Source organism: Helianthus annuus, chromosome 5, assembly GCF_002127325.2.
Source record: "Helianthus annuus cultivar XRQ/B chromosome 5, HanXRQr2.0-SUNRISE, whole genome shotgun sequence".
Lineage (NCBI taxonomy): Eukaryota > Viridiplantae > Streptophyta > Magnoliopsida > Asterales > Asteraceae > Helianthus > Helianthus annuus.
The window spans coordinates 168,608,534-168,632,873 of record NC_035437.2 but is presented as its reverse complement, the minus strand read 5'-3'; the positions used below and the strand labels follow the sequence as shown (position 1 = coordinate 168,632,873).

Genomic DNA, 24,340 nt, shown 5'->3' with positions numbered 1-24,340 from the left:
GAATTTTGTGTTAGGTTCGTGTCGTGTTTTCGGGTTATGTCAGAAATTTACACCCCTATTAGGGAGAGACCAAGGCATAAAAGGAAATCACTATTGTATTGAAATATTTAAGATTACATAGCTTTCGTCTTAAACCTAAAAAAACAAAAACAAAATAACACTAGTTCAACAATTTAAAATAAGTAATAACTCGTTCATTGATATCTAGGCATCTTTTTATGCCTTGGTCTCTCCGCAATGCGAAGTCACCACCATGGTTTCCGCACACGATGAGGGTGCGACAGATGATGGGCTTAGCATCAAACAGAGCCTTCAACACTGGTTCGAGCCATTAGTGTTGAAGTACTTACTTTGCTTTCAGCAGTAGTTTCCATGACCAATAGTAACATTTCGAACTGTAAATTGTTTCAGATCAACAACATCTAAACATAACAAAATGCATTAAAGACAGTTAGTGTCATTTATTTTTCGTTTAATTTTTGCCAGACTCGTTTAAACTCAGTTTAGTGTGAATACTAAGAGGTCTTAATAGAAACACCCCAAAAATCAATGCACTTAGAGATACACAAAAAAAAAAAGCATTTCAGCTCTTTTAATCTTTTATTGTTATTTCATTTACAAGGTATACCTTCAAGTTTAGAGTCTTCTTCGAAAATAACAACTGCTTAGACTAATATATTCTAAGTCCACCCGTAGTGGGGTTTTTTGGCGTTTTTTCCTAAAAAAACGCTCAAACACGTCTCGGAACCGCCCTGGGGGCATTTTTTTTTGAAAAAAATGATGGGGCGTCCTTTTTTAAACGTCTTCACTTGTTTCTTTGGCCAATAGCATTTTTTATGGGTTTTTTTTTTATTTTTTTATTTAATTCTATTTGAATATCTAATCATTGGAAGATTTCAAACCCCACTACACCCCTTTTAACATAATGTCCCACAGTATCCACATGCTGACTGGACCGTCACATGACACAAAGCAAAATGCCTAAGGATCTTTCCTCTCTCACTACACATGATCTAAGAAATAAATGAGATCGTTTGGGAGGCTTGAATATTTTTTAAGGAAACTGTGTTCAACATGATATTTAGAAAAAAATGGTTTTTTGTCTTGTAATTTGTCTATTTCAGTTGCAATTATACATACAATTAACTATTTTTCTTTATTTTTTTATTTGTGTTGTAATTCAATAAAATTATTTTATTTTATTTTGTTATGTAAAGAACAAAAATACTGTTTCTTTTGTTTCTTGGTTTCGGCTTTCAACCTTCTGCCACTTGGACCACTAGATAGTATCCACAATTACGTTTCAATTGATTTCAAGAACGTGAGCATTTTCTTTCTTTTTAATGAATGTTATCATGGGTGTCATGACTCGGGATCTAGTCAGCTTGTTGATCATAGACACGTGATACAAGAGTAGAGGTTGGTTCCGATATAAATCATATTTATTTTATAAACCGTAAGAACAGATTCTAGCACTTAAAAAAAGTTAAATTAGCACATACCAAAACAATACATACATAAAAGTAGCACATTTGAATTATATTAGCACATAAAAATTAATCAAGATAATTGATTTTAGCACATATTTGAATGATATCAGCACTTTTTTTAATCAGCACATTGAAAACAAAACAAAAATTCAAATAAAGAATTAATTGCTTGTTAGCATATTTATAAGGAATTCAATATAATTGATATTATTTAGGATATTATTTTATCATTTCTCTATAATTGTTTGAATGCCACGTGACACTTTTTAAATGGTTCTTACAGTTTGTATGCAAAATGTGATTTGTATTTGATCCTACTCCTACAAGAGTATCATTAACTTTTTTTTTTTTTGAACGGCAAGAAACGACGTGTCAACTACCGTGACACCGGGCGCTGTGGCCAAGGTCGACTATTCGACCGTCTCCAACCCCTTGGCACTCCCAGATGCGCGGAAACTCGACCTCCACCCGCCCGAAGGCATGATAGTGGAATAATCGGTAAAACCTCGCCTCCCATCCAACACGAACCGGCACCACCCGTATTCGCCATTCACCTAGATGCCGCAAAAAATAATGGGAAGAGTGGTAGTCGAACCTGGGTCACAAGGAACACCAAGTCTTTCCCCAACCACTCCATCACTACCTCATTGGCAAGAGTATCATTAACTTTGTTTTGGCCAACTTATCGTCAAATGGGAATCGTTATTCACAGTTGACATTTTGACCGGCTTCATTTTAAATACTGCAACGAAAAATATACATGTACTTTTGTCAAACTGTAATAGGTCTGATTTAAAGTCCTGGCTAGAAGCTAGCTGATTGTCTTGATCTCCTCAGACATTCTTGAAATAGATACCTTCTTTCTAGGAGAACACTACCTCGTTACAATTTTTCCAGATATACCGGCATGAGAAGAGGATAATCGAATGGACCATTTTTCCTTTTTATATCAATGTCCTTCAGGCACTCGTGAAACTTGAACATTTCTAGCACAGAGAAGGCGAAAATGGGAGGGATCTTGCTTCATGTAGACACCATTTATTCGTCATTTCGAATGAAGATTGAACATCTCCAAGGAACTTCATCCTATCAATAGAGTGAATTGGATTTCCCTCATCCTATAAAGAGGATTCATTTTGACTTTCAAACAACTAAATTTCGGACTAAAATTGGAGTTAATCTTAGGGTGCAAGGGGTGCATGCCTAATAAGATGGGGGTAAATTTCCACACACCCAATCATATTGTGCCATGTCATTTCCCCTCTCATTCTCCCCTCTTACCCAAAAAAAACATAGGGGTGGTTTCCCTCAAACCATTTAAAAAAAAAAACAAACATCATTGGTTGAGAAGATACTCGGCCCCACCATTTACCCCTCTCCCTCAAGTCCCCGCAAACGGTATATGTTCACCGCTCAAGCTCCAGATACTCCCTTCCCCGCGCGGCAACTTTTCACAGCGACACCCTCCACTCGCGGCAAAATCCTTCCCCGTTTCCTTTGCCGCATCGACCCCGACACCCTTAAATAACTTGAAGAGAAAAACTAATATCCAAACCGAAATTGTTTGTTCTTAAATTAGAAATCAAAATATATCTTTTGTTTCAAGTCAAAACACCTTTCAAAAGTCACTAGATGTCATAACTAAGATCTACGGGAAGAATGTTGCGTGACTAGTATGTGTAACTATATTTTTGCTTATACATAACTAAAAATGCTTACTTATTTATATACTTTTACATACAATGTTCTAAAAAAAGTTGAAACAAATACAAGATTTGATTCCTATATGTGGAATCTCATAAAAATTAATTAGGAATTTGACAACTACGTGTGTTAGGTATAGGTATGGATTCATGCATTGAATATCAGTGTCCCGTGAGACACTTTGTTTCTTTTTTCCTTTAAGTTTATACACGTATCCAAAATTTAAGTAAATATATTTTAAGACGTCGATAAAAACTATGATAGCCGCAACAAATAAAATACTTTTTTGTAGTGTTGGCCTACAACTTAATTTTGATGGCTTAACCCAACCGAGAAATTAGTAAATCGAGTTAATAGACATTCGAAAATCGGAAGTAGTTGATATACCCGGTGACGGATGCAGAATTGTATTTAATGGGTTCCTTTTGGTAAATTCTATTTAATTCTTACAAATTTTTTCTAAATTCTACAAAGTTTTCACTAATTTTTTTCTTTTTTCCAAACACATTGGGTTCCTAAGAACCCACAAATGTGGGCTGGAATATACCAATAAAAAAGCATTTATGGATCCACCGCTAAAAGTGTATCTTCGATTAAAATCGAAAATTTTCCACTCAATTGGTGGGTAATTTACATTCGAGTGGAAGAATCTTTAGTATGACGAAGTCATCGGAACCTGATGCGTAAAGAAGCATCATAATTTCTAGGGAGGGAAGATATGTTATAAAAATATACCTTTTAAACACAGCAACTTATTTTCTAATCAACTATAGGCAAACTTTTATTAACTATTAATTGATATTATAAAGATATTTGTGATTTTTAATTACAAAAATTATCTTTTTAACATAAAATTAGTAACAACTGAAAAGGTAGAGGAAAAGTATTTAAAATTTTTTAAAAAATGATAAAAAAGAGGGCTGAATAAATACTTAAATGTTAATTTATTCAAATGTTTATTTAAATAATGATTTCATTAGAGTGACTTATAAGTGCAAAAATCATATAAGCAAAATCATGGCTTTCCTTTGAGCCAAGAGGTTTTTTTAGTTGTAGATCTTCTTCTAGGCGAGTGGGCCGTGCTATCATGTTTTGTTCTTCCGATGAAAGAATGGTTCATTTGTAAGGATGATCTCAGATGTCTCTAATTTTTTATTATTCATAATAAAATAATTCAAATGTTAAAAAGTAACCGTTTTATCTATTAAAAATTGAAAACTCACGTTCTTTACTGTTCAAAATAAAATAATGCAAGCGATAAAAAAGTAATCGCTTTATTTATTAAAAATTGAAAACTCACGTAAAATTCATGACACTACTACACATGTTAAAATAAGGTTCATGCATTAAATTAAAGTGTTATATATTTATATTTATGTTTATATATAATGCAAAGATCATGAAGAGAACCATTTCATTGGTTATTTTTTGAAAAGAAAATTTCATTAACCATAACCGACCAAACTTCAAAATGGGGCGGTCAAACAACAAAAGAACAGAGCATATAATCATAAAATTACACCAATCTTCCCCAGATAAGTTTCTATCTTTACTCTTTTTACTAATCCAAAGGAAACCAAGCGATTTGATATCACTAATAATCTCGGCCACCTTCACCTGTTTACTATCAAACCTGAGACTGTTGTGCGCCCGCCAAATGCACCAGCAAGCCACTGTAACACCCCAAAACCCGAATGTTTATATTCGGAAAATGTTCTAATATGGTACATTAAGAAATAAATAACTAGGCTATTTAACCTAGTTAGGAATAAGGTAGAAACAATTAAAGGATGAAAGTTGTGTCAAGTATAACTTAGTGGCAAACTAGAGGGGCTAAAGTGGGGTAAAAGGAAAGTTGAATCTATTTATGAAAATACAACACACACACACACACACACACACGTACGTATGTTCTGGAAGGAGCCAGGAGCTCCATGAGAGCTCAAGAACCCTAATCAAGAAAATCATCAAATTGAAAGGTTAAATGAAGCTTAAATTCATAGCCGAGCATGGATTAATGATCACCTTCACAAGGGGATCGCAAGGTATGTCTTAAAAGTTAGATTGGTGATTATGCACGAAGTGGGTTATGTTGTAAATCGCGAATTTGTATGAAATTGAATATGAGTATGTGTTAGAATCATCATTTGGAACATGGATTATGCATGGTTTGGGTTAATTTGATATTTATAAGTGAAACCCGTTGGTTATGGTGATGATGACGACTTGAATGATCACCCATGTCCAACTCTTGCTTAATATTGATGTATTTTGTTATGTATGATAGATTCTTGTTAGAGGAATTGAAAGAAATGAGATACTAGTATGTTTGATGTTTATGTATGAATGATTCATGTTGATTAGAAGGAGGAATTTGATGAATTATGTATGAGGTTAGAAGAATATGCAAGAATTAGTTGTACACTACGCTTAGAAGGTAGTATATACACCAAAGGTATGATGAAATTATGAGGTGATTGAGATTAGATCATTTGTAAGTGATTAGTAAAGTAGTAATGAAGTGGGTTTTGTATAACATGATGAAAATGATGAGTTGCTTATGTTAATAATGTTTGAAATTATATATGTGTGTGAATGTTTGAAGAAATCGGATAAGATTTGATAGATTAGCATGTTATGAGGCCGAATGATGATTTTAATATAAGATCCGTGTGATGAAAGGGTCGTGATGAATGATGAATAAGCTAACTATCTTGAGAATGATATATGATAGTTTGATGCCTGATAAGGGGCGTGGAAGCTTGGGAAAGACGCGGGTCAAATGGAACTTATGCGCACGGGAAGCGTACTCGGATGTAAGGTAAGTAAAGCTTACACCCCTTTTCGTAGAATATCTATTCATCGTATTGATTACGAACATGGTAAGTAAATATGTGAAGTATGATGTTCCGACAAGTATTTGATACGGGTCGGAATATGTGGGTATGATAAGAAATTAAGGTTGATGTTTAAAAAGGGTGAAAAAGGGTAAAATGGACATTTAGATTTAAAGGGTCAAATGATGGAGATGTCACCATTTGGCGTTATCGACTAATGAATTGTTTTGTCAAGTATTATGAATTCACAGAATGTATAGCGAAAGGAATTGCGTTGCTACTATCTAGCAATTTAGCGGATGAGGTATTAAAACGGGTCATAGCTTTGATCTGAGCCAGGTACGTGCGATTAGAGTTGTAGTTAAGTCGTATGATTGGTTAAATATGTAACGAGTCCTTTATTGTAAAGGACAAAACTAATGTTGACCAAAACGCCCTTGAGGGGTATATCGGGCCAAACGACCTTAAAGGTTGTTTAGAAACAATCTATATGATTAAGTGAACACTTAAGTCAAGTATGGAAGCTAAAAGTATGATTTAGAGAGTAAAATGCATCAAAACGTGCAAATACCCTTAACGGGTCAAAACTTTGTAAAAAGGTAATAATCCGAGAGCTTAAAAGTCTAAAGTTTTGTTAATACGGATGCCGGATGTTAACCCAATGTGATGGAGAATTAAATTACGATCACGTAGGAAAAAGAATCGTGAAACACGGAATTGTAAAATGAAAGTTATGCACGTTTTAGTGCCTAATAAGTTAGTAAATTGGAGCTGGAAATTTGCAGCTCAAACAAAAGAGCAATCTGTCCATTTAAGGGGGTCGCGCCACGCGACGGCATGGCCCAAGAGCCGTCGCGCGACGCGACGGTATGTTTGGCTGGCGAAAGTTATTTATCTTACTAGTTTTGTCCCGCGAACCCGTTTAAATGCGATTTAATCACTCGTAAGCTAAGTATGACCAACTAAATTATGATTTAGTAAACGTAGGTATGTGTGAAGATAAGTATGCATGTATATATGTATGTAGACACGTATGTAAGGATGTAGATGTGTATATGTGGGCATGTACGTATGTATGTATGTATGTATGTATGTATGTATGTATGTATGTATGTATGTATGTATGTATGTATGTATGTATGTATGTATGTATGTATGTATGTATGTATGTATGTATGTATGTATGTATGTATGTATGTATGTATGTATGTATGTATGTATGTATGTATGTATGTATGTATGTATGTATGTATGTATGTATGTATGTATGTATGTATGTATGTATGTATGTATGTATGTATGTATGTATGTATGTATGTATGTATGTATGTATGTATGTATGTATGTATGTATGTATGTATGTATGTATGTATGTATGTATGTATGTATGTATGTATGTATGTATGTATGTAGTTATGTGTGATCATATGAATACGTATAGGTACGTATGAAAGTATGTATGCATGTATTCAACGCAATTGAGTATTGACGATAATAATAGTGTGCCTTGTGAATGAAGTGTAACACAGGTACAATAAGGAAGTCTCACCACGGATTGTACAATCAGATGGAAAGCTTGAATGTAAAGAATTAATGGAATGAAAAGTAAAAAAGAACGAGTCTTGTTACATTTATGATCTGTGCTAATGTTATGAACTTATGTGGTAAGCGCAGGTTGTTTGAGACACGGAGGATCATCAAGGAATAGAGATCGAGGACCGAGTCACAAGATAGATTGTACGGGAACGTTGGTGTATGTAACGTAGTAAACATAAGCTATGTTTCTATTTATTACATGTGTCGATTGATGACTTTATGCGAAAGTGTTATCTTAAAATGAAATTTAAAGTAAGTCAAGATCATGTAAGGAAAGAAATTTTATGACATGAATTTCCGCTGCGACTTTTCGTCAAATACGTGTTAGGGTCTTACAGCCACTCTCACAATCCCGCAGAAAACGTCTCTAGCTTTACCCGCAAGACCAACCTGATTGTGCACTTCCAGAACTTCCTTGACCGACGCCGCGATGACAGGAGCAATCTTGCACCATCTAGAAGCTGCAAACCAAACTTGGGTAGCAACGATACATATAGTGAAAAGATAATAAGCATTTTCTTCACCCGAGTTACAAAGAATGCAGGTCGTATCGTCAATATCCACTCTACGCTCAACAAGGGCAGCCAAGGTGGGAATTTTACCCATCTCGACTTTCCAAGCAAGAACATTACATTTAGCCGGAACCAGATTGCTCCACTCCATGACGAAATCGACGTTATGCATCTCCCCATAGACAAGAGACGCTTCACATCTTTGACCGAGAATTCGCCAGCAGCAGCCCCAACCCACTTCCATTGGTCCCGCTCCTCCTTGATCTGCACCGAATCCAAAGACCTGCAAAGCCAGTTAAGTTCTATAATTTGTATGAAGTTTTCAGGCCCTTTTCCCCACTTCCATGACATGTTAAGACTCCCTTCCTGAGCACTTAATATATCGGTCACTTTACATCTCTTTTCGGACTCTAATTTGAAATGTTGGGGTAAATATCTTTTAGCGGCACATTTTCCAACCAAGCATCAGTCCAAAAAGCAATGTCTTGACCATTACCCAACTCCCCTCTATACAGACTCCTTAAAGGAGACCCTTCGATTTTGGTTTTGTTACAAGTCTTGACGATGTTGTTCCACACTCCGTTAATAGATTTTTTGGCCGGCAGAAAGTGCCAGTTGCCCCTGCAAGTATGGATGGCCTCAACCACCTTCTTCCAAAGCGGCTCATTTTCTGTGTTATAAACGCCACACCCACTTAACGAGAAAAGCACTATTGATATTTTTTAATTTGCAAATACCAATGCCTTCTTCTTCTTTAGGCATGGAGATCCGACCCCAAAAAACCCAATGCATTGGTCATTGCTTTTTGTATTCTATTTTTAAATATTTATTTCACTAATATATGTGTTTAATATAGTGTTTAGGTCCTTTGTTTCTTAAAAAAAAAATTCTTTTAAACATATGTTTAGTCCTTTGTTTTTAAAAAGTTTTCTTTTTATTTGTTAGCTTTGTTTATATGTATGTTTAGTCCATCTACTTTAATCTTAGTAGTGCACATGTTAATATTTTTACTATTATTCCTTTTAGTAATTAATCATGACTTTTTGTATTTTGCTTTTTAAACCTTCAACTTCGCTAATATACATGTTTAGCCTATTTGTTTAAAAAAAAACTTTTTTTTATTGGTTAACTTTGTTTGTATGTGTGTTTAGTCAGTATGCTTTAATTTTGGTGGTGTACATGATTAGTCCCTCTACTTTTATTTGTAAAGTCCCAAACCCGGGAGACCTCACAGTCGAATACATACATCAAAGCATAGTTCTTAAACAGGAACTTCAATAACATCGAGCGGAAAACATACAATTCAATTTTAAAAAAGCTTTCATTTAAAAAAATATATTTTATTCCTTTGTAAATACTAAATAGTACATAAGCATGCACACCTACCCAAAAGAAATATTAATTCATTTAGTAACATGTTCACGCATGGAATCCCATGCATCTTTCTTTTCTTTTTACAAGATCACATGCAAACACACACTTCCATTCATATTCATTGCACATCTCACTATACCTACTTAACACATCCTCTTGATAATATATTTCCGCCAATAATCGTAAATCCATTAGCCACCCTTAGCTATACCACATTTTCAAACACACACCCGTTATCCACATCATGCGTGAGCTGTAGACTTCCATTAGTTTCCTATGCAATTTACAACCAAACGCGTAGTAACCCACATCCCAACCGTAACCCTCTTAATAATCTTCCTCGATCGATTTAGTTACCTGGAATGTGATCAACGACTGAACAAGAACCAAATCCCAGGTTCGAGTAGCAATTGTGAATATAAATATCCTACATGAAGGCAACACCAAGGTCACATGTTCGTCTATAAAAAAATGAGGAGTTAACTGATCTCAAAGTCCGGTTGTGGTTTGTTTCGTAATGCCACTGCCCAAACTAAATTGTGTAGTACAATCATCATCTAAAAGATTATATACATTGCAGCTGTGCAAAAATGCTAATTGTTTTCACGGACATGACACGGTGAGTGTACCTAGTATGCGTGTTGGTATAGTCTCAAACAAAGCAATCGCAACGGAACCCTAAAGAAACCGATTGTTAGGCAAGCGCATCGCCTATGCATCTCGACACTCAAATATAGTGTGTATTGATGCAAAGAGGCAAGGGTATCGCATATGTATCTCAACATTTAAAGATACATGAAAATAATTACATCACCCACAACTTAAGTTGGAGTAGTAATATTTGACCTCAAGATATGGATGCATTACATATATAGTACTAAGTGTGTGATCTACGCTGATCACTAAAGCCTTAAATACATACTTGAGTAGAGCAGGTTAAACATGAGACAAAAAAGATGAATGGAACTACTGGTGACCAAGCATGAAGGAATTCATCCGTAAGTATGCAGACAAATGCTTGACTTGCTTACAAGTCAAAACAGAACATCATAAGCCTGCAGAATATTTATTACTACCAGAGATCCCTAAATATAAATGGGAGATGGTAACAATGAATTTCATTACCAAACTTCCACAAGCTAAGTATGGGCATGATACTATTTGGGTAATAGTAGATTGCTTAATCAAGTCTTGAGTCTTCCCTTTTTTTTGCCAATATGAGAAGATTATAAGATGGATAAATTAGAAATAAGAGGTATCTTGGCAAAACCATTTAGTAATAATAGTAAAATATATTATATTTGATCATGCTCCATTTTTATTGAAACTTAGGCTAAATCATAGAGAAAAAATAAGGTTTTCCCAACGACATATTCATAACTTCATAAAATGCTATGTTTTAAAAGTTATAAAAATTAAAACAAGATTTTGAGCGAAATTAATTATAATATAATAATCAAAATAATAAGAAAATAAATCATATGGATGTGTGTATGTCTGGAATGCAAGACCGCTTATTTCTAATATCATTTTTAAAAATTGTTTAATAAACAAACGTAAGTAAGTCACCCATGAATTTTCCTATAAATAGGCATAAGTAGTTCACCAACTCATTTCTCAACCAAATTCTAACTGATTATAGTAAACATCCATAGATTAAAGGTGTGTTTTATGAATGCTTTCAATATGTGAATATGCTTGTCCATATTGTAATAATGCATGATTGTTGTACGCATGTGTATACCTGAAAACACATACATACAATTTTGAGGTCCTTTATATGTGTCGCCACGACAGGATTTGTCGATACTACACCCATGGTGTAGTGGACATTGACTGTATTGTGATGTAAGTCACCGTCCAATGCATGGGTGCCAAAGGTAGCATTGGGTTATGATGATATGGGCGTGTACAAAGTCATAATTAACTAATGTGATTTATAACTTGTGTATATTCATAAAATCACTAGGGATAGCTAACGTGTCTTTTAAGCATGTGTCACAGGTAATGATGGATAGTTCTTGTGCTTGTTATTTATCCCGGACCTGTATGGTCGGTGGAATACTGTATCCCAGACTTGTGTGGTCTAATGATAATATTGTATCTTGGGCTAGAAATAGTTTAATTAAGCTTTATACTTTTTAGTTACAACTTTTGCACCTTACAATTTATGTTGTGAAATAAGGGTGGCCCTTGTAAGTTAGTACCAGTTGTGCATTGGCATCCATTATTTGGATGAGGTGTCATAAAACACAAAATCAAATCGGATTGACGAGCTAGTAAGAAATCAAATATTAGTGTGGTGATATCAAATATTAGTGTGGTGATACGTTTCCAGGAGTGGGTTATGCTCTGACTGATTTACTTCGCAAAACTTCCAAATTAACATAAGAATTTAACCCATATGTTTTTGTTTTTGTTTTTTTTTTTTTTTTTTTTTTTTTTTTTTTTTTTTTTTTTTTTGCAATTACACTTACCTGGAGGCTAAAGAAAAAATTTAGGGTAGGGGGGTTGGTAATGTTAGAGTTTCTAATCTATCACTCCATTCCAAAGTTAAAACCTGATTTTACCCAAGTGAAGAATTTAGCATGCAGATGAGCGGCTAATGGCATTGTGATCAACCCTGGTGTCAAGTTTATGTTTGTAGATATTGTTTTACTTGGTTAATATATGTTTGGACTTGAATTACCTTTTAGTTGTCCTCTTTAATAGTTAATTAAATTCTTGTGATGATTTTGAAAATAAAGAACACGAATGTGACTTTGTTGAACTTATTGACAATTTCCAATTTTTGGTTATTAGCAATCAGTTACCAGTAATTGTTTTACGACTCTCGTATTGTTTGAATTGATTTTCACTAAGACGACATCCTAAGACACGTTACTATTTGTTTACGGGTCATTAGTTCAATGTGGCTAGATTCCTTTGGCTTGTGATTATCCTTCATTACAATTGCTTATCAAATCATATCTATGTGATTCCCAATTTATATTTTAAGTTAGGTCATTCGTGTTTAGCGTAACATGAACCTAAGGTGATCCCTTTTCCAACCATTGTTTAAAAAATTCAATTTTAATCTTGTCTTCAATTATTGCTTTTCTAAAGCCAAAGTTAATCTGCCTAATTCACAAAACCAATCAAATGCTAAAAGCTAGCTAGGAGTAGTTACTTAAATAATCAGTTGTACTTACACCGACCACAAACTCTTCATAGTTAGACACCCTACTTGCCCTAACAAGTTAAGGTTAATAGGTCACATTTCTCTTTATATTTTCAGTCCTTTGACACCGGTCATCGGGTTCACACGTTACCACAAGTATTGAACATACCCCTTTGCTATCTTAGTTGGTTAATTTTACATATTAAGATTCCTTTTACTCAAAATTTAATCTTAAACTCACCCACAACTTACCTATACTCAACTACTTATAATAGTACTTTGTTTATGTTTCGACAGTTTTTAGTTCTAACAACTTCAAATTTATAATATCTTTTATGATTACATAATATAGCAATATATTTTGTTCCAATGCGGGTAAACGAGCATGTGATTACATAATATAGCAATATATTTCATATATTTGTTAAACACGCAAGTAGTTTTACAACCAATCTTATATCTCGATTCCATGCTTTCATGGTCCATATCTCTGCCTCGGCACTAACCGCTACGTAGGTCTATTCCACGTTTTCTTTGGTGTGCATCTCCATCTACTACAAGTAGGGGTGGTTACCATTGGGTCATTCATAACCAGAGCAAGAATCAATGGTACAAAATAAACTAACTTTATATGTGACGACACTCAAGGCATAAGTGGCAGGTTTTCTTTAATTTGCACATCCACACAACAGAAGCAAAACATGCAACTATTTTTAAAAACAACCCATTAATGTTCCATATCTAAATTACAAGAAACTTAAAAACAACAGGATGTCTAAAATACCAAACTTTGAAAAAAAAAGTAGTTAATATTTGTAGAAGATGATGAAAGTTGATGGTATCCAAAGCAAACTAAACCAAGTCAAGATGTATGTTATTGTACAACTAATCAATTATCAACTCTACAAACATCAAATTATCAAAAATCAAAGGCTAATGCCTAACTCTAAACAAGAAATAAATTATTAGTCAAAATTCACAAAACAAAACAAGAATGCAACCTGATTAGTGATAAATGATGATGTTGATTTGGTGTTCAAAATTTGCTGCTCTGGTGAATCGACGGAGTCGGGATTTTTGTGATGTCGCGCGCTATTGTCGAACAGGTATGGTCGTATGCAGTGGCGAAGCTTGAGATTTCCGACCGGGGGGTCGAAAACGTATATACTTAAAAATTTTTATAAAACCGGGGGGGTCAAAAACGTATATACCAAACAATTTCTATACGAAAACAACATACTCTCCACTACTCAGCGAAAAGTTCGGGGGGTCGGCTGTCCCCTCCCGCCTCCGCTATGCTGCGCCATTGGTCGTATGGATGATGCATAATGGGGTTTGGATTTTGGGCCTTTGGCTTTGCAAATTGGGTTTTCTTTTGGGCCAAATCTCAATTACTCGCTTTCAATTTTGATTTGGGTTTAATATATATACAAAATTTTTAAATCGCTAGGCCCCGTTGCCATTTTGGGCCCTATGCAGTTGATGACTATCGTAAGGGTCATGCAAAAACGTATTTAAACTAAGGGGGTGTTTAGTGTTGCGTTTTCAAAACAGATTATGCGTTTTCAAAATAGATTTTGCGTATTCAAAACTGCATTTTGAAAAAGCATGTATGTCACAGCCCCCGATCCCTATTTCCCGGGAACGGGCGGCCGTGAGCCAGTCTCGGTGGTATCACATTTATTTATCCAATTTGGCAGCGGAAATTTTCATCAGGACCGTAGTTAGGAAATATTTTAATCAGAGTAAACCACCATGTTTTATAACATTAAACATATGGGTAAAAACCCAAGTTTTCAATACACACGTTTCATAGGAATAAATCCTATTTATTTAATAAAAACATCCATTTTATTCTTAGGTAACTTTATTGCCACTTTTCCAAGCCTTCAGTGCTGTCCAGCTGGCTTCTATTTGGCTTTCACATATTGTTACCTGAAACGCGTTTTAAAAACATTTTGTCAGTGGGAAATACTGGTGAGTGAATCCCAGTTTGATCAGGTTTAAATAAAAATTCACAGTGAACAGTATTGAGGGCGCATCCGCAATTACATTTGTTTCCAAGTTATATCAATTACCACCACACGGTAATGTCGTTCCGACTTATGGTCATGTTACTCCTTTACCAGGTGGTAATTTGTATACAAAACCCCAAATTTACCGACTGTAATTGTATTCTTACAAATACTCAATAACTGTTATTCGCATGGAAATTTAAGGTTTTGTAAAAACAGTTAACAAAAAGTGGATCAACTCACAAAAATGAGTATATAAAAAGAAGGATCACTCGCATTGCTGTCTTAGGTGATTCTTTAGGGTTTCCTGGTGAATATCTATAATTTACACAAATGCACGTGTGTTAGTATAATAACCCATTTTAACATTAGTAATACCCTCCCCGAGACGGCATTCCAACGACTACGTCGGGCAGAACCACGACAGCCGTTACGGAACCCTAGATCAATCGGGCAGCGTATCTAATACGTCTCCAGGGGTTATAATACTTACATCGTAGCAGAACCTCGCTAATTTAGGGGGTATAATGCCCGGGTATAATAACACTACTACAGAAATTGTGATTGAGAATCGAAAATTGAACGAGCAGACTGAAGGCCCGTTGCCTTCTATTTATAGTTGTGAAATCTGGTTCCCACGCGGCCCGCGTGACATTTGGGCAGGGCCTACGCGGCCCGCGTCAATCTCGGTCAACGGACTAGCTTGTCCGGCTCACACACTAGGTTCGACACGCGCTGGACACGTGGCGGCTCCGGGTCATGCCACCATTTAGGACGCGCGCGGCCCGCGTCAACTAAACCGAACATGTACGCGGCCCGCTTGGGCTTATGGTTTTGGCGATATACTGGTACACACTCGCGCGGCCCGCTTTAACTTGAGGTGAGGCCCTACGCGGCCCGCCTCAACTTAATAATTATTGTTTTTATTTATTTTATATAGTATAATCTATATTGGGGCTCGGTTTTCACATACGGGGTGCATATAAAGACACATTGAGATATTTTAAAATATATTAGGGTGTCGGAAATATTATGAGGATGTCTGTTTTACCGAGGGTTGTTATAATGTAGGTACATGCTTCTCCAAAACTGCGTTTGGGAGGCAGATAATCACTTTTTCGTCCAAACACTTTTTTAGATTATTTATGTTTTATAAACGCAATAATCAAATAATTACTTCAAAACGTAATCCCAAACACCCTCTAAGTAGATTGTGTAAGTAGGGTATCGTATCCACAGGGAATTTGTGCTCGGTGTAGAGATTTTAACTAAAAACTAAAATTATCTAATTTGTGGGTTTGATTAATTGATTTCAAAAACACGAAAAATTGATTAAGAAAGTTGTGATCAAGATGAGAAAAAGTAACCCCCGCCCGGAATCCCGATTGCTCGTTTTAACATAAAAACCCGTTTACAGATTCATAACACCATATAGACATGACCTTGAAATTAATGATTTTGATTAATTATTAGGGATACTTTTTAAGACTCAACATATAACCTAATAATCGGTTTAATTATACCAATTACCCACTAATTTACCAACCCGCTAGCAATGCAAGGAAATTGCTAATACGTTTGATAAACGACAAACAATTCAAATATAATAAACGTCTCACAAAATCAACACAAGTGGTCAAGATTTACTAGTTAAAAAGAATCCGAAAACAAAGTTTAAATGTAAAACGAAACAATATTTCATCCGGGTAGAAGTCACAAATGTTTAGCCGCGCATGGAAGTCATCACAGCTTCAGTTGTCATCGGGAATTGATCGAACGTGAAGAAACAACTTCGAAGATGGAAGAATACTGCCAGAATCGCCTAAAATCGCCTCTAACATCATCTCTGATGACTGGGAATGGAATGGGGAAAGTTTCCATGCAAAATTAGGTTAAAAACCCAAAATTCACCGCCATACGTTGTCGCGCCACGTGCCAGAACCATTCTACTCCCTCACGTGGCGCGAGGGAGTCAAGTTTGACTTTTGTCGACTTCATGCTTGTCATGCCACGCGCCAGACCAAGTATGATCCCTCGCGTGGTGCGAGGGAGTCAAGTTTCTAGAACTTGTACTGTAGGTCCCGTGTTAACCCGTCAAACCCATTTTCCAGCTTAGATGCTCCCTTTTCCTCGTTTAGACCCCGTTAAGCCTGAAAACCCCAACGCGTGATAATCATATATACCAATACAAATAAACACATTTAAATACTTAAAACCGACACAAAACCATACAAAATACAACATGTTTGCACACGCACATCAGCAGTCGCCCGACTTGCACAGGCCTAAATCCGCCCCTGAAAAACACTAATCATCAAACACAACCACCATCACACACACGATGAACATCACAACCAGCCTAGTTATAGAATTTTAGCAACTTTTGTTCTTCATACTCTAGTTATTTTCTCTTCTTTCTCACACTTTAAAGAAAAGCCCATTTTTATTCATAAATCTCATTTAAAGAAGGATGAGAACAAAAGGAAAAAGTCCAACAAGTCCGGGTCCCTTTCACGTTTCAAGTCTCTTATAGAGAACCAACTAACAAGATATGGAGATCTTTCTCCAAATTTCGGCCAAAACTATGAGGTGGGTCCCATTACCTCTCTCCTCCCACCTTCAAAGTCAAACAATGCATCCAAGATATATTTTAACAATCTTTAATCGTAACTTTTAAAAAATAACTAATTATGTTTTATAACACTTGTACACTAATGAAACAATCTTCATCAGTAGCTAATAGCTTAATCCACTTGTAATAAAATTCATGATACACATTTAATGTTTTCACATAAATATTTATAGCCGTACAAAATGATTTTATTTACTGTTCATATTTATATTTTTCACTCAATAACAATAATAATACGTTGAAATGTGCATAGGACAGTTTTGAGCCATAACTGAACCAAAGTTAAAAATTTCAATTACAGGATATTCAAAATTGATCAATTTTAATGAATTCGATTTCGATTAATTGATTATTTGTATTAATTCAAGTTGGTTAATCAAATGATGACATTAGCTTATTTGAAGATGGTGTTCATCTAATCAAATTTACGTCGTTTTCCAAAAAGAAACATCTAAATCAAATTTATCTTCTTTATAGTTACTTGGTCATGAATTAATTTTTACTTTTTTTTAGCTCTATAGCGGCCGAAATATATTGTCTTCTTATTATATTTACGAAAAATTGACACTAAATTTTTTTTTGTTCTTAAGAATTCGCAGCCAATTTTGAAAATTATAGTTATCATATGTATTTTTTCTAAATTAATGTTGCTACCGATTGGTTTATGGTAGCCAAATTTAAAAGGGATTTTTACATATTTCCCCCTACTAAGCTAGCTTATTATGTATTTCCCTAAACCAAAAAAAACAATTATATATTTTCTATTTTTTTAAAAAATTACCCAATTACCCTTTTAAAAACCTTCAAGTTTGTTTCATATTCCCACACATATATTCACAACGTTTAATCCTGTTAAACCCTACACATCACGGTCATCCTTTCTTCTTCTTCCTCTGGTTCGCTGCTACTTCTGGTCTTCCTCCACTGACTTATCATTCTGTTATTATTATTATTTAATTAATCATTACTTTAATTTGCTTTTGAATTTACAGACAATCGATTTTATTTGTTGGAATATGAGCATAATTTAATTGTTTTAGATTACCATGTTGAGTTCCTTTAGTTTATTCTATTAAAAATTACAACCAGCTTTATTTTATTTTCACAGTTTATTGGTGATATAATCTATTTAGGATTTAGGATATGTATCAGCCTTATTTAATTGTTTCAATGCCGAAAACAACCTTATTTAATTGTTTCAACGCATATGATCATTCGTTTCGAATTTTTGGTATCGTATTTGTACTTTTTAAATTTTACGAAGCTTTATGTTTTTTGAACGGAATTGATTATGAACAAGTAAGGATTGTATTTTAATGAAAGTTTGTGTTTTTTATTACGAGTATTATGGTTTTGTTTGTATTTTTTTGACAAGAGTAACAAGTAGAAGAATTGGGGTGATAGTATATGAATTGGGTAAATATGTAATTAATTGATGATATTAGATTAGAATAGAGAAATATGTAAATATTTATTTAGTAGTTCATTAAGGGTAAAATAGTCATAAATAAGAGTCATTTTAATGAAAAGGGGAAATATGTAATATATATAAGTTAGGGATGGGAAATATGTAATTGTTTTTTTGGTTTGGGGAAATATGTAATATGTCAGCTTAGCAGAGAGAAATATGTAAAAAACCCAATTTAAAACCATTTCATTCCGGTAACTACTTACTAATCTCGTCGGTAATGTTGCGACCATTTTTGTCGTTCGTAAATTTCTGTTGCAAATACTCTGTTTTATAGTAGTGTATATCAACGAAATGACATTTTCGTAATTAGCTTAAAAAACATTATATTCATCGATAATACAAGTAAACTAGGTTTATCACCCTAGCCGTGTTGCGGCGAACTTTTTTTGTTATTTAGTTTGTGTTTACATGTGTTTTGAAATCATTACGAGCGCGTTGCACACCGAACCACTAAAAAGAATAAAAAGAAAATGTAAAAAACAGTAAAAAATAATCGAAAGAAAATCAACCAAAAAAGTTGTATGTTAATGGTGTTGTTCGTATGAAACCCGTGGTCAGAGATAAGCAAATAATACTGGGTACTGGTACCGAATTTCCCGAACCGAAGGATCCTAAGTATCAATTCGGTACCGACTTTTGGCATTCCTGGTACCTGTTCGCTACCGATTTTTACCTTCATATACCGGTACCATAACCAGTATTTTCGGTATCGGTTGCCACCGAGCTCATCCCTACCCCTGAAACTAAAAAAAGAAAATCATTAAAAGTTGAAGAAAATCAATAAGAAAAAGTTGTACAATACCGTTGTTGTTTGTACGGCACCCGTGATCAGGGATGAGCAAATGGTACCGTGTAGCAGTACCGAATTTCCGGAACTAAAAGATTTTCAAACTCAATCCAGTACCGACTTTTGGCGTTTGCTGTATCAGGCTGGTGCCAATTTTTACCTTCATGTACCGATAATGAACCGGACGGTACCGGTATTTTCGATACCAGTATTGGTTGACACCAAGCTTATCCAACTTAAAAAGTAAAAAAAATTATTATTATTATTATTATTATTATTATTATTTTTATATTAAAATAATAAAGGTATTAAAAAATATGTATTATTATAATATAATAAAAACACTGTTCATTTCATTTCATTTCATTTATTAATTATTAATTATTAATTATTAATATTAATATTAATATTAATATTAATATTAATATTAATATTAATATTAATATTAATATTAATATTAATATTAATATTAATATTAATTAATAATTAATAATAATAATAATATAATATAATATAATATAATATAATATAATTATAATTATAATATAATATAATATAATATAATATAATATAATATAATATAATATAATATAATATAATATAATATAATATAATATAATATAATATAATATAATATAATATAATATAATATAATATAATATAATATAATATTATAATATAATATAATTATTAATTATTAATTATTAATTAGTATTATTATTATATTATTAATATTAATATTAATATTAGTATTAATATTAATTATTAATATATAGTAATAGCAATGAATACATTAGTGTTACAATACGTAGCTGATTTTATAAATTCAATTTAATATTTTATAAGTTTAATTTAATACTTTAATTATTGTTTAAATCCATGTTATTCTACCTTGTAAATTGATATTTTGCGGAAAATGTCATCAATTTTATATTTGGGTTCTGCCTATAATAAACTCACTAGTATAATCCTTTAACGGTAGTCATATAATCTCAAAGCTCAGATACAAGCTTGACAAACAGATCCAAATCCCTTATCGATGTTCCTTCTTTGACCGCCTTCATGGCGCCTTCGCTTAGCTCCTTAACCTTACTTCGCTCACGCAAATCACCATTCAATGACTCATCCAACAATCGGGCCAGCTCGTTCACGTCAGGAACAAGCTCGGGCCCACCCTCGCAAACTTGTTTCCCAGCTCCCAACTGGTCAACCAGTAGTGTAGCATTTGCAAATTGGTCCGCACCCATTGGCCACGCCAACATCATCACACCTGCCGCAATTCCTTCCAAAATCGAGTTCCACCCACAGTGAGTCAGATACGAGCCTACGGCCCGATGTTTAAGTATAGCCAGTTGTGGGGCCCAACCTTTGACTACGAACCCTTGACGGGCCACCATATCGTCTTCGAACCCGCTAAGGATCATAGAGCTTGAATCACTTGCCTTCACACTAAAGATAAAGTTGATGTTACTAAGCTTGAGTGCGCCTAGCAATGCACACATTTGCTTCTCACTTAATGTGGCTCGACTACCAAAACAAATATATACTACAGAATCAACAGGTTTGCTATCCAACCACATGAGAAGGTCATGAGGTGGGACCGCACTGGACCCGTTTCTTGCACTATTCATTGGGCCATGTTCGTCAGGAAGTAATGGGCCTATGGCCCAAACACGATCATGGCCCATTTGTTTCTTAATGTGGTCAATATAAACCCCTTCCAAACCTTCAAATGTGTTGTACACAATTCCCCAGCTTCTCATATTAGCCAATATTGTCGTCCTGAAAGCTTCAAAATCTTGATCTCCGTTTTTAAAACAACGCGACGCTGGTGGCAAGTGCCACCAAGGAAATTTTGGCGCGTTAGGGATTTCCGGAAAGGAAATATAGAAATTTTCATCTTTGTCATTGTTTTGTTTGTTAATATCGGGCATGTCTCGCCATAACGCGTGAAAAATGGAAGAACCAAGAGCACCAGAAGTCGAAAACATTACTCGTTTAATGCCTAGGTGGGAAGCGAGATCGCTAGTCCACCCGAGAAAGAAGTCGGAGACGATGGCCACAGGCGGTGAAGGATGGGATTTGAACCATTTAACAATGGGATCAAATAGTTGTTGTGTTGAAAGTATTTTGGCTATAAGGGGTTGTGGGGATGGGTGAACTTTTGGATAAGAGAAGAGAAGCCTGTGTAGAGAACAAGGGTATGAGGAGAGGAGAGGGTCAATGAGTGGGAGGTCGGCGGCGGAGATGATGACGGTGATGGTGAGGCCGCGGCGGAGGAGGTGGTGGGCGAGTTCGAGTGAAGGGATAACATGGCCGTAGCCGGGACAAGGGTAGAGTAGCAAATGTGTGTTGTTGGTTGAGTGATACATGTTGAAGGTTTGAGTTGATCTTATTGGTGTTGTGAAGGTATAATGTTTACACATTTATAGGGCTAGCAATTGTTGTTTTGCAGCAACTAGTTCCATTAAGAAACAACAGCGTTTGTTTGAGAAATCAAGTTTATTGTATCGTATACATTATATCATGTCATATGGCATATGGTATTATCTCATGTGTATTATATCATATACTATATATATTATATTAATTAAATTAAATTACGTTGCATGTTACATTACATTTTATAAATATTACATTACAATACACTACATTAAACTACAATATATGATATGATATGTTATTGTATCATGTATATTATATCATATTATATTAGCCAGGGTTACATTAAATTACATACATCTAACTCATTGTGTTACAATTATGAGAATTTTAGATTATTTTTATCTCTTCTTATCATTGTGTTACAATTATGTGAGTCTAAGATTATTTTTTTTAGCTTCTTATATTTCCATCATTCGTATTCTATTTCTTAGTTTAAAAAATTTATATAAAAAAGTCATCATATCTTATCTCAAAATACTATTTTATAATTTATAAATCTTAATTGCTGACTATTTAATTTGTCTTTATTCAATTCGTGTAATATACGGGTTTATAACTTATTACGTATATATGAGAATTATTCCAAAACTCTATATATTGTCATAATATATTTGACTCATTCACTTTTCCATCTTAATGTTTTTATAAATAGAATAATATTATAAATATAATGGTTATATTTTTTCTCTCCTTTTCCCTGAAATTCAAAAAAAAAAAAAAAATTGAACAAATTAGTTTGCCTATTCCTTCAGGGGATCGCTAAAATGAAAACCACCCCCAGTTAAAAAAACCACGAGAACCACTCTCCACCAATCAGATAATAACAATCAAAAGAGTAATATAGTTATTTAATCAAAACTATCAAATCATCTCTCTCCTCTTTAAATTCTCTTTTTAAAGTGTTTTCAATTTCTATCTCTTCAATTTCTCTCTCTTCATATTTCTCCCTCCTCTTTTTGTTATTTTGTAAAAAAGAAATTTAAAACCGTAAAAAAAGTTTTCGTAAAAAATGTAAAATAGTTTAAAAACGTGTGTGTAAAAATAGGTTTTTGTAAAAAAAATGTTAAAACCGTAAAAAAGTTTTCGTATTAATTTTTCCTTTTGTAAAAAAGTTTTTATATAAAAAAAAGTGTAAAAAATTTTTGGTAAAAAGGTTTTTGTAAAAAAAAGTCTAAAACCGTAAAAAAAGTTTTCGTAAAAAAAACGTAAAAAAGTTTAAAAAACGTGTGTGTAAAAAAAATGTTAAAACCGTAAAAAAAAATTTCGTATAACTTTTTGTTCTTTGTTAAAAAGTTTTTGTAAAAAAAATTTGTAAAAAGTTTTTTTGTAAAGAAAAAAGTTTTAAACCGTAAAAAAATTTCATAAAAAAAATTAAAATCATAAAAAAAGTTTAAAAACGTGTGTGTAAAAAATGGCGCGTAAATACAGGGCGTAAAAAACGGCGCGTAAAAAAACAACACGTAAAAAACGGGGTGTAAAAAGCGACGCGTAAAAACGGCTCATAAAAAACCGGGTGATAAAAAGACGCGTAAATATGGGGCGTGAATACGAGGGCGTAAAACGGCGCGTAAAAAACGGCGCGTAAAAAAACGGCGCGTAAAAAACGGCGCATAAAACCGGGCGTAAAAAAGGTGCGTAAAACCAGGCGTAAAAATGGCGCATAAAACCGGGGGTAAAAACGGCGCGTAAAACGGGGCTTAAAAAACGGCTCGTAAAAACGTTTTTGTAAAAAAATTCTGACAAATATTGTTTTTTGTAAAAAAAATCAGATTTTATAATGTTTTTTAATTAAAAAATCTGATTTTAATAAAAAACAATATAATTTAACAAGACAAAAAGTATTAAAAACAATATATACAAGAAGTCAAAACAAGCAAATTCACTAAACTGCCATTTTTCACATTAAAATATTAAAAACATAAGAGTAAATTACGTTTTTGGCCCCTGTGGTTATATCAGTTTTACTATATTGGCCCAAAATAAGAATTTTTAACAGATTTGCCCCCATGGTCCCTATAACTAACCGTTTTGGCCCCTAAATCTAACCAAACCCTAACTCAGGTTAATTATTAGGCACATGACTTGCACATGATGGGTAATATGGTAATTTCACCTCCCCTTTACTTTTATTGATTTATAAAATATAAAAGAAACAATAATTATCATACATACAGGACACACACACTCTCTCTCATCTTTCTCTTTGCTCTCTCTCTCCTACCACCACCACACCACCACCACCCCCACCACCGCAAAACACAACCTGCAACAATACACCTCCGACTAATAATTACCATATTACCCATCATGTGCAAGT

The 24,340-nt window shown here is 34.1% G+C and overlaps 2 protein-coding genes across 2 annotated transcripts; both read right to left on the bottom strand.

The window, feature by feature from the left end:
• Positions 1-7,951: 7,951 nt before the first annotated feature.
• LOC110943839 lies at positions 7,952-8,383 on the bottom strand. Its single transcript, XM_022185569.1, has one exon. It carries the CDS (start codon positions 8,381-8,383, stop codon positions 7,952-7,954), a length of 432 nt encoding a protein of 143 aa, XP_022041261.1.
• A 12,187-nt stretch (positions 8,384-20,570) lies between these two features.
• LOC110943840 (flavonol 3-O-glucosyltransferase UGT89B1) lies at positions 20,571-21,950 on the bottom strand. The gene has a single exon (XM_022185571.1). It carries the CDS (start codon positions 21,948-21,950, stop codon positions 20,571-20,573), a length of 1,380 nt encoding a protein of 459 aa, XP_022041263.1.
• Between the last annotated feature and the right edge of the window lie 2,390 nt (positions 21,951-24,340).